Below are 10,717 nucleotides of genomic sequence, written 5' to 3'. Positions count from 1 at the left end.
GCAGGAACGTAGCTTTGTTACTGCTTGAGACAAAACCTGTCATAGCTGGGTCAAAGTGTTTCCTGATTAATAACAGCCCCCCTGGCTCGGAAGGTCCTGGGAGGCAGGTTTGAGAGGGAGCTTGGATTGCAGGTGCTGGTCAGCTTTGCTGGAGCAGATGGAGGAGGTGGTTGGAGAAAGAACCCCCCTCCAAGGAATCATGCTGGACTTGACCCTTATCCTGCTCTTTTCTGCCTGCACAAATGGGCTACTGACCTCCCTCCAGCCCCACAGCATGCCCAGAACTGCTGCTTTGGGTCTTACCTTGTTAAATAAACCTGGGTAAGAAAAGTTTGGGAAGGCTGAAGGAATCCAGCATTACTAACAGGCACCGATGAACGTGAACTTGTTTCAGAGGTGGCTGGAGAAGGCCACCAGCCTGGGGCAGACCCCAGCTTCCCCACGTTGAAGAGCACCTTATACCATAAGAGATCCTCCAGAAAGCCCTCCAGGTGGGAAGTGTTCCCTTCCCATATCAACCAGTGCTCCATCACAATGTTATTATCCACAGTTATGAACAAGGTCTGTACCATTCCAGGGCCTCCCACTTGGCTCTTCCAATGAGGAGCCACCAGCATCTTCCCCACAACATTCCACAAGCCACCAACCTGCCATGGCACAGGCAGTGCTGGAGCCAAGAGGACAACCAGCAGTGGCAGAGAACACAACAGCAGGACAAGAAACACTTCCCACACTTTGTGAGGCACTGAATCTTCAACTTCATAACAACACAACTGATTTTAAAACATCACTGTTATTATTTAGGGTGTTAGCAAAACATCCAAAAACTTAACCCAGTTTTGATGTTTGCTTTTTTTTAAAGCCAGGCTTTTTCTTAACCTTTTTTTCCAGTCTTTTCTTTTAAAGGCCTTTTTTATTCTTTCTCCTTCACTTGGCAAAGGCTAGACAGAGATCACTTAAACTAAAAGAAAAATGGCTTGTTTTATGAGATGGCTTTAATGTGTGAGTGCAGCTGAGCAAGGGCAACTCTCTGCAGCTCAAGCAGGGTGTTATAAGACACAGCCTGACCTGCACCTCCCCTGGAACCAGCACCAGCTGAACTGATTTTTAAATACTCTCATTTAGTTGGGAACAGCTACGGAACAAACCGCAGGGGAGCAGCACCTCTCCTTCCTGGAGGAACATCACTCATCTGCTGGCTTGAGGTCTCCTAATGAACCCTTTTTCCCCAGCTGCACTTCACAGCTCCCCCCATCACGGTTTTGTGCACCCTGGACTAGTGGTTCCCTGCTCATAGCAGGGGGGTTGGAACCGGATGATCTTTAGGGTCCCTTCCAGCCTTAATGATTCTATGACCTCTACCTGGCCCTTAGATGCCAGCAAGGGGCCGTGGGTCAGGGCAGGGCAGGGCTCACCTGTGGCCGGGGGTGGCCGGTGACCAGGCAGGTCAGCTCCAGCGTCTCGCCCTCGCGGATGGTGTAGACCCTCTCGGAGTAGCGGAACCGGATGATGTTGCACGCCAGGCCCGAGTGCACGATCCGCACCGTGGGGGGGGCTGCAAGACCCAGAGAGACAAACCAGGTGAGCACCACGACCTGGCCCACAGCCCTTCCCCAGGGCAGCAGCCCGGGATGCTGGTGCAGCCCCGAGCCGGGAGCCGCGCTGCTCCCGCCGCGGGGAACGCTCTGCCACTCGCAACACACACACGCGCTCGGCACCAGAAGAGGTTGCCACGGGGTTTGTGAACATCTAAACACCACCTCTGCAGGCTCCGCCCTGGGCAGATCCCACCTGGAATGCTGTGTACAGTTCTGGTGACCTCAGCAAAAGAAAGATATCAACCTGTTGGAGGGTCCAGACAAGGGTCACCAAGGTGATGCCAGGGCTGGAGCAGCTCTGCTCTGGGGACAGGCTGGGAGAGTTGGGGTGTTCAGCCTGGAGAAGAGAAGGCTCCAGGGAGACCTTTGAACACCTTCCAGTGCCTGAAGGGGCTCCAGGAAAGCTGGGGAGGGGCTTTTCATCAGAGAAGACAGTGGTAGGACAAGGGGTGATGGTTTTAAACTGAGAAAGGGGAGATTTAGGTGAGATATTAGGAAGAAATTCTTCACTACAAGGGTGGTGAGGAACTGGGATGGGTTGCCCAGGGAGGTTGTTGATGCCCCATCTCTGGAGGTTTTAAGGCCAGGTTGGAGGAGGGTTTGTGCAGCCCGGTCTAGTGTTTGGGTTCCCTGCTCACGACAGAGGGTTGGAACTTGATCTTTAAGGTCCCTTCCAGCCTTAATGATTCTATAATTCATTTGCATTCCAGCTATTTTTGTTTCAATTTCCAAACGAGCCCTGCATTATTGTTCTTTTTTTATTACATATCTTCCTAAATTTACTCTCACACTCATTATGCAAATGAGAAGCCTTAATTAAACCATTACAATTAAGCAGGAGAAACAGTGGGACTGATACTGCTTCCCTGTTGCTGTCAGAAGGATCAGGGTTTGGACCAGAGGTTCAGCTCAAGCAGAACCTTCAATTTTCTTGTACATGTAACTTGAGCTACAGGACGTGACGCTGTTTTACACGTTGTACCTGCAGGAAAATGCCAACGTTGTTGCTAACATCACCTGTACCAATTACATCTCTTGTGGCCAGTCTCCAAAGCACATTCCTGGCTCTACAATCACCTTTGCTTCTGAGTCACAACGTTCACAGCTACCAACATTTTCAGAGAGCGGATCGATGGGGTAAGGAAGTTGGGTTACAGTCCTACTGACAGATGAAGTAATGTCAGCTAAACAGCAGGAGAGACAAAATGTAATTCTGGTGACTTTTAAAGCCCCAGTATTTCACTCTCTCTGCTCTGCAGTGCACTGCTCCTCTTCACTAGAGGTGGATAAGCCTCCAAGTCCTAACTGAAGCCTTAAAGCACAACCAGCAAGTGGAACTATTGGAGCTGAGCCCAACAGGACTCAAGGAAATTGGGATCCCAGCCTTGTTTTCCAAGGACCAGAGGCCCATACTGCTGGGATGGCATCCGTGGGCTCTTCCTGGGTCCCTTGCAATAGCTGTACCCCCCCCTGCCCCGAGCCTGCAGCTCTCATCTGTGGGGCTCTGGGCTGCACATTGTCCCCCACTCCCACCAGTCTGCTGGTTCTCCAACCCACCATTCCTCTGCTGACACCCACGTGGGATGCCTGGTGTGCATCACCCCAGCACCCCTGCTGACCCCCTCCCCTTGCCACCACTGGTCCCAGCAGACACAGCCCCGTGTTCCCAGCTGCTGCACAATGCCCAGGCTTGATACCAGCCTGCTAATGATTCAAATCCAGAATCATTTCTGACCCTTGCTCTCCAGAGGCAAAGAAAATGAGACTCAAGCAAAGGATCCTGAGCAGGACAGTGTCAGGTCAACTACATGAACAGGAAGAGAATAATTATTTCAGGCTGTAATGACTAAGCCTGATACTCCCAGCTACCTTGCATTGCCCCCATTCACCTCGGCCTGCTATATTTAGACCATTTTTCAATGTGCTCAGCATAGGTGAACCTCTTTAGCAGGTTTTAAGAAACCTGTCCTTGGTGGCACCTCCCTGCACCAGGGACAGGCTGAAGAGCCTGTGCAGGGAAGGGTGTTTGCTGTATCACTGGTGTGCTCACAAGTCTAACAGTACAAGCTGACAGGTCTGGAAGACCATAAGACCAGCAGAGACAACACCTTAGCAGGGCCACTCAACACTTCTGGCATAAGAGCCAAAAGCCCTCCTGCCACAGGCAGGGCTGGCCCAGCAGCTCTAGCTGTGACCATGGCAGCAAGCTCCTGTAGATACTCCAGCCAGCTCTGCTCCTGGAGCCACCACACACCAAAAACCCACCAGCTCATCCTCTCCATGCTCCTGCAGGCAGCCCGTTTAGCAAAGGTGAAAACAGGTTCAAGACCAACTTGTGGCTGCTCTTGGCAGCTTTGTGAGCCCAGGAAAAATTGTTCTTCAGCATCAGTTATTTCCAACACAATGACTGAACATAGACACGATGCTCAGCCTGTGGACAGCTTTAGTCAGACAAGTACAACCACCTGCCTCCTTACACAGGATCTGCCTCAGCTTTGCTTTCCTGCTGCTCAGGGGCCTGTTCTGCAGCCCCAGCAGCCTCCCTGTACAACATGGCTGGTGCTTTGCCAGCCTAGAGGTGCCATTTACTGCTTCAAAGAAAGAAATTAAACTTATTCATCCCTGGTACCATCTTCTCAGGCTGCTCTTCCTGTGGAGCTCACTGTCCCTCCTGCAAGGACAGAGATGTACCCCATGTGTAACACTCTGATCTTAAAAGAATCTATTGATTTCTAACTATTATTATTACTATTTCTAAGTAGAACAGCAGCTCTGCACACCCCCTTCACTGAGCAGGGAAAGCTGCTCCCCCTTCCCTCTCCTCAGGAGCTCCCTGTCCTGGGACATGGAGCATCCTCCTTGGTCTGCCACACACAGCCCTGGTGCAACAGGGCCCTGGGCCACCACTGGGGCTTTCTCCAGCCCCCCAAACACAAATCACATGGAATGCTAAAGCAGAGCCACAGAGCAGAAAGGTAAAAGAAGGTTCAGCATAGATCATGAGACTTGTGATAAAATTAGAGGAGTCAGCAACATCATGCCAACATTCTGCTGCCTTTTAAATCTCTATTACATTAATATTACATTTTCATTCATATTATATTCACATAACTTCAGATTACATTTGAAGTGTCCTTCATTTTAGTGTCTATGCCTTGGTATCCATTAGGTTTGGGAGGGTAATACAGAAAAGAAAAAATACCCCCTTGTGTATAGTTGAGGCAAAAGAACCCACTGCTGTAAGAGATGATCAAATGAATACAGAAAATAAAAATATTCTTATTACTTCAAGTTTTAAATTCTTATGGTTCAGAAGACATTGCATAATTATGAAATGTCACCCCCCTCTCCACGGCAGGAATATTCATTACAGCTGCTCCTGAAATATGCCTCCAAGGACTTCATAGTAGACGAGGCATTAAAGTAATATATACTTGGCATTTATTTTGTTTGTGGCATTTTGGAAGAATTTGTCTTGTGATTACACACAGTCAGTGCTGCAGGAAGGGATCCATCATGGAGCTGTTCCCAGCAACACACACACACACCACGCCAGGGATGGGAAGTGTCAGAAGGAAAAGCCATAACAACAAACCCAGCAACAACCCTGCCTGGCTTCTTCTGCACTTTGATGGCACCACAAGATTTCTTCTTTCAGATGAAAAATGGAGCCAGCCCAACCTCTCACCAGACCTTGTTAGATTTTGACATTGCTGAGGTCCCCCTCAGTGGCTGCTCTTTTCCAGCAGCTCCAATTCATTTCCCTTCTCTGCCTCTTGCCCACACACAACCCCCCCCTACACAAACAATTTGGTTTCAGCTTGCAACATGTTCCCCAGACAATATAAATCTGGTGGGGGCAAGTCATAAAAATGCCTGTGAAGGCAAAATATAAATGCCCAGAGTTAAATATTGATGTGGGTATCTAGACAGACCTGAACAACAAAGGACAGATCAGGTGTTGTGAGGACTGCTGGCTGGCTTTGGAGGGAAACATGCAGAAGGCACCGTCCAACCTGACCTTGAGTGTTTCCAGGGATGGGGCACCTACCATCTCTGGGAAACCTGGGCCAGGGTTTCACCTCCCTCAGTATAATGATTTTCTTCCTTCTCCCCTCTCTCAGTTTAAAACCATCACCCCTTGTCCTATCACTGCCCTCTCTGGTGAGAAGCCCCTCCCCAACTTTCCTGGAGCCCCTTCAGGCACTGGAAGCTGCTCTAAGGTCTCCCTGGAGCCTTCTCTTCTCCAGGCTGAACACCCCACCTCTCCCAGCCTGGCTCTAGAGCAGAGCTGCTCCAGCCCTCCCAGCATCTTTGTGGCCTCCTCTGGGCTGGCCATAACAATAAACAAAACCCAGCAGTGTAATTAGTTGTAAGGGTCATCATCATCATCATCATCTATCTGTTCCAGCAGGATGGTTCCCTAACTCAATAGCTACTCTGCTGATAAGCTTTGCATTATAAAAATGAGCTCAGCCTGTGGGAGCACTGGGAGCAGGGAGCACTGGGAGCAGGGAGCACTGGGAGCAGCAGGTCACAAACCCCACGTTACCTGCAAGAAGATACTCCCAACACTGCACTGCTGAGAACTATTGCCACAAGGCTGTGCATCCATCATGGCAACACCACTGGGACTCCCAGTCACTCCAGTTTGAGCCCTGGGACAGGCTGCCCAGAGAGGGCATGGAATCTCCTTCTCTGGAGGCTTTCACGTCCTGTCTGGATGCCTTTCTGAGTGACCTGCCCTAGTTGTTTAGTCCCATTCTGACAGGGGGGTTGGACTTTGTGATCAGAGGTCCCTTCCAACCCCTAATTTGCAATTAGCAGAACTAAGAGCTGATAGGAGTGTGGGAAAACTTCACTCAGAGTTGCAAAAATAGGTGCAATTACTTTAAATCTTCTCTTTCTTAAATATATATATAAATAAAGCAAAGATTGGTCTGGAGAAGACTCATTTCTCCAGGGAGTTGTGAACACACCCAGGGATCTGTCCTCCAGGGATCTGCTGCAGGATTGGGATAAATGATTTCTTGGAGAAGGAGAAGCATGACCAATACATTCTACACTTTCCAGCAGAACCATTACTGCTCTCCTATTTCATATATATATATCACATTGTAATTACATTTTAAGTAATCCTAGAAGTTCCACAAATGAAGATCTTATCACTGCTCAGACTAATGGAAACAATTACAGAACCTGAGTTCTGAAATTGTTCTGCTTAATCTTCTCACTGTTGTTTTCCAACAAGGTCTTGCCCTTATCTCTGTTTATGAGAGTGGAACCAGCAAACACCTGTGGTCAGAGATAATTACACTTAGGAGGACCTGTACCACTGAGGCTCTCCAGTCCTGGCAGCAGCTCCAGAGCAGACACTTTCCACTCTAAGTGGGGCTGTCTCAGCCTTCAGTTAATGAGAGGAGCACAAATGCCAAGCAGCCTTTGAAGAAAAGCTCTTTTAATGTGAGTTTGCTATGAAAGCCAGAGAAGGAAATAGTTCCTAACACCAGAACTTGAATCTAGCTCTCTCTAACCATTCAACACCTCACTACTACTTCCTTCTCACTAATAATTTGTCCTTAAACATTTCTCCTTCTTTGTTTAGCAGCACTGAGCAAAGCTGCTCTCTCCATACATGAACTGACAAGACCCCTGTGAGCCAGCAAAGACCCAAAGCATCCCTGGTGACATGTCAGTATCTGCTCAGCCTGCCAGGATAAGCCCCCACATCCACCCAGGTGGGAGAGGGCAGCTTTTAAAGCCTTCTGTCCCATCCCAACCACCACATGGATTTCTGTGCTAGTGGGTATGAGACAGGTTCCCCTGCCATCCATGGAATGAACTGAGAGCAGCACCATCTCATTGTGGTAGGGATTTTGTGTGGATTGTCCTGGAATATCAGAGACATCATCATCATGCATCAAGGAAAACTCCTTCCCTGACACACACTCTTGTACTACCTCTGCCTCTTTCCACCTCAGCTGAGCCACCACCAGAGGCCTCACTGCAGAACCAGCTTTGCTGCTGCTTCCAGAGGAGCAAAGAGCTCCCAGGGCTGGGTCACAACCACGTGGCCCTGCCGAGGCAAAGAATTAAGAATAATTTCCTTTATGCTCTTGCAGGAATTTATCTCCTGACTGACCTCTTGCTCTTTCTCTCACTCATTAAAAGGTCAGCTAATTCAATTCAAGGAGATATACTGCTCTTCTCCACCCTGCAGCACTGTTAGCACACACACCCTGAGAGGATTTACAGATTTGGGCTGCAAAGTTACTGTCCCCAGAGACATATCTGAGGGCAACGTGGGTAACTCTGCTTCCACCAGTGCTGCACAAAGAACTGTAGACTCTTTGGTTGGAAAAGACCTTTCAGATCACCAAGCCCAACCCTTCCCCCAGCCCTGCCAAGGCCACCACTGCCCCATGTCCCTCAGCACCACATCTACAGGCTTTGAAACCCCTCCAGGGATGGGGACTCCCCCCCTGCCCTGGGCAGCCTGGGCCAGGGCCTGACAGCCCTTTTCAGGAAAGAATTGTTCCCAAGATCCAATCTAAACCTCCCCTGGCACAACTTGAGGTCATTTCCTCTTGTTCCTGGGGAGCAGAGCCCGACCCCCCTGGCTCCAACCTCCTCTCAGCAGCTGCAGAGCCAGCAGGTCTCCCCTCACCTCCTTGTCTCCAGGCTGGACACCCCCAGCTCCCTCAGCTGCTCCTGCTCACACTTGTGCTCCAGCCCCTTCCCCAGCTCCCCTGCCCTTCTCACAGCCTCAGTCTCTCTCTTGCCCTTGGAAAGAAAACCTGAATTCCCTGGAGTGTCAGCACTGAGAAAACACACCTCTGGCCCAGGACTTCCAGACAGAATCTCTGAGGAGTTTCTTCAGGTTTTTTGTGGGTTTTTTTTGTAAAATGGGTCCTAGGTGAAAGTACAAAGCAAGTCATTGAGACACACTGCCTTGTTTTGCTTCTGGACATGCTTAAACTGGCAAGGAAAGCTTAGCCCAGTCCTCACGTTTTCCTGTGCCACAGAAAGCATGTGCTCCACACTTCCCAGCAATCCCACTGAGATTCCCAGTCACTTCATTTGCAATTAGCACAATTAAGAGCTGATATGAACATGGAAAAAATAAATGTTGAGGGTTGCAAACGCAGCTGCAATCACTTTAAATCTTCTTTTTTAAAAAAAAATAAAAATAAATTATTTCCCCCTTATTATGCTGCAGAACTGAATGAAATTCACTGGGGGCTTCACTCCTAATTGCTTTTACATGGAAAGGCTCCTGATGCACCAGTGAATTCCCACTTTCTTTACTAAAATAGAAGCCCCTACAATTGGTACTTCTCAATTTCCCAGCCTCTTGTTCCACCACACTGAGTGACACCACCATGATGTCCCAATTAGCCCACAGCCTGCCAGGTTGAAACACCCTTTGCACACAGGATCACAGTGATTCTTGGGGAGTTGTAAATGAAAGTGCAGAGGGAAACCTTCCCACACTGCCTCTGCCTCCCTGGACTGCTCTTTGAGCAGTTTGCAACCTACAGATTGCAGGGAGCAGGTTCAACAGATCTTCTAAAAGAAGAAGAGAAGATCCCCAAGTGACAGGCTTAATTGAAGCAACACTTTGTTGTTCCTGGCATCACAAAACAGATGATGTTGCCAGACCTGTTTCAACAGTATTATAGTTTAGCAGTAAACACATCTTACTTATTTGGCTGCTCTAAGTATACAATAATATGTTGACTTTCTCCCACCTAAAATGGCACAGACCCATGAAAATCAAACACATTAAAATTCACCTCTTCAGAATGAACCCAGAACTCCCACCCATTGCTCCTGTTTCCACACACTGACAAAACCTCTTTCAGAACCATATTTTTAACCAAGGATACTCTGGTAGCAGAGTTCATGAGAAGCAGCACCAAGGAGAAGGATCCAGCCCTAAAGAACCTGCAGACATAAATATATGACACCACAGAAACCAGCACAGGACCCAGCAAGGTCAAGTCCCTCCTAGGGAACCTGAGGTTTCATTAAGCTGGGACTGCAATGACTCTCAGACACGGGAAGGAGGGAACCAAGAGCCACAGCAGGAGCTCTGGGCAGGCACCAGACCTTGCCCAGAACCAAGAACACTCAGGGCTGACCAGCTCTGGACCTTCTTCCCATGATCCCTGTAGTTTCCCCCTGTCCCACTGTAACAACAGAAGCTTTGTTTGCTGCTACTAGAAGCTGGCAGAGAATTAGCCTGCCTCCATCTCCCAGCCCTTCTGCAGCCAAGAGGAGCAGCAACTGAAGCAAGACCCATTGAGATTCCTTCTGAGGTGCAGAGAAGCCTGGACCTATCAATTTGCTCCTGCCACTATTCCATGCCACCTTGCTCCAAGCCCTGCTGAGCTCCACATCATGGCACATCCATAACAGGACACTTGCTGAGGAACCACCACAGCTTGGAAACCTCAACACTTGGAAGACTGATACCCAACAATGCCTGCCCAGCCAGGACACCTCACCAGTCTGACCATCTCTGGGCCTCTCCATCTGCAGAGGGGCCATGGGCATCTCACTAGAGTGGGGATGGAAATACTTCACATGGTGCAGAACACTGCTGAAGCTCAAAGAAACTGGGCCATGCCTGAACCACCAGCTTGGGAAAAAGTGACAGCCCAGAATGGTTGCCTAGAAGGAATCACAGAATCCTTTAGATTGGAAGAGACCTTTAAGGTCCTTGAGTTCAACCATTAACCCAGCAGTACCAACTTGGCTGCTAAACCACATTCTTAAGTGCCCTGTGTATCTTTTAGATACCTCCAGGGGTGGTGAATCCACCACTTCCCTGGACACCCTGTTCCAGTGCTGAGCTCAGCTCTGCCCACAGAGAGGGGTGGGCAGGACTCTTGGTCCCACGTGGCTTGCAGGTGCAGAAAAGAAGGTCAACCTTGGCACCATCAGATTTCAACCACGGACACAGCCCTGATGTCTCCTCTGGCAGCCAGGTGCCATGCTTACCTGCCCAGGCACAAGGAATAGCAAGGCAGTTTATGAGAGTGTCCTGAAGCAAGAGGAAGGGCTGTAGGTGCTGCCAAACCCACACACCTGCCAGCAACAGGGATCACCTTGCT

General features: G+C 49.3%; 1 protein-coding gene across 1 annotated transcript in view; it reads right to left on the bottom strand.

Moving 5' to 3' along the window:
• MDGA2 (MAM domain containing glycosylphosphatidylinositol anchor 2) overlaps positions 1–10,717 on the bottom strand; it is a 330,656-nt gene that overhangs the window by 228,445 nt on the left and 91,494 nt on the right. Inside the window, exon 2 of the mRNA XM_010001201.1 lies at positions 1,416–1,685. Within this exon, the coding sequence (XP_009999503.1) occupies positions 1,416–1,685 (270 nt within the window). The remainder of the gene's footprint in view (positions 1–1,415; positions 1,686–10,717) is intronic.

The sequence above is a fragment of the Chaetura pelagica genome, unplaced genomic scaffold (assembly GCF_000747805.2).
Source record: "Chaetura pelagica isolate M959 unplaced genomic scaffold, ChaPel_1.0 scaffold206, whole genome shotgun sequence".
In the NCBI taxonomy this organism is placed as follows: Eukaryota; Metazoa; Chordata; class Aves; order Apodiformes; family Apodidae; genus Chaetura; species Chaetura pelagica.
The sequence above is the reverse complement of the archived record's forward strand: the minus strand, read 5'-3'. Positions and strand labels throughout refer to the sequence as shown.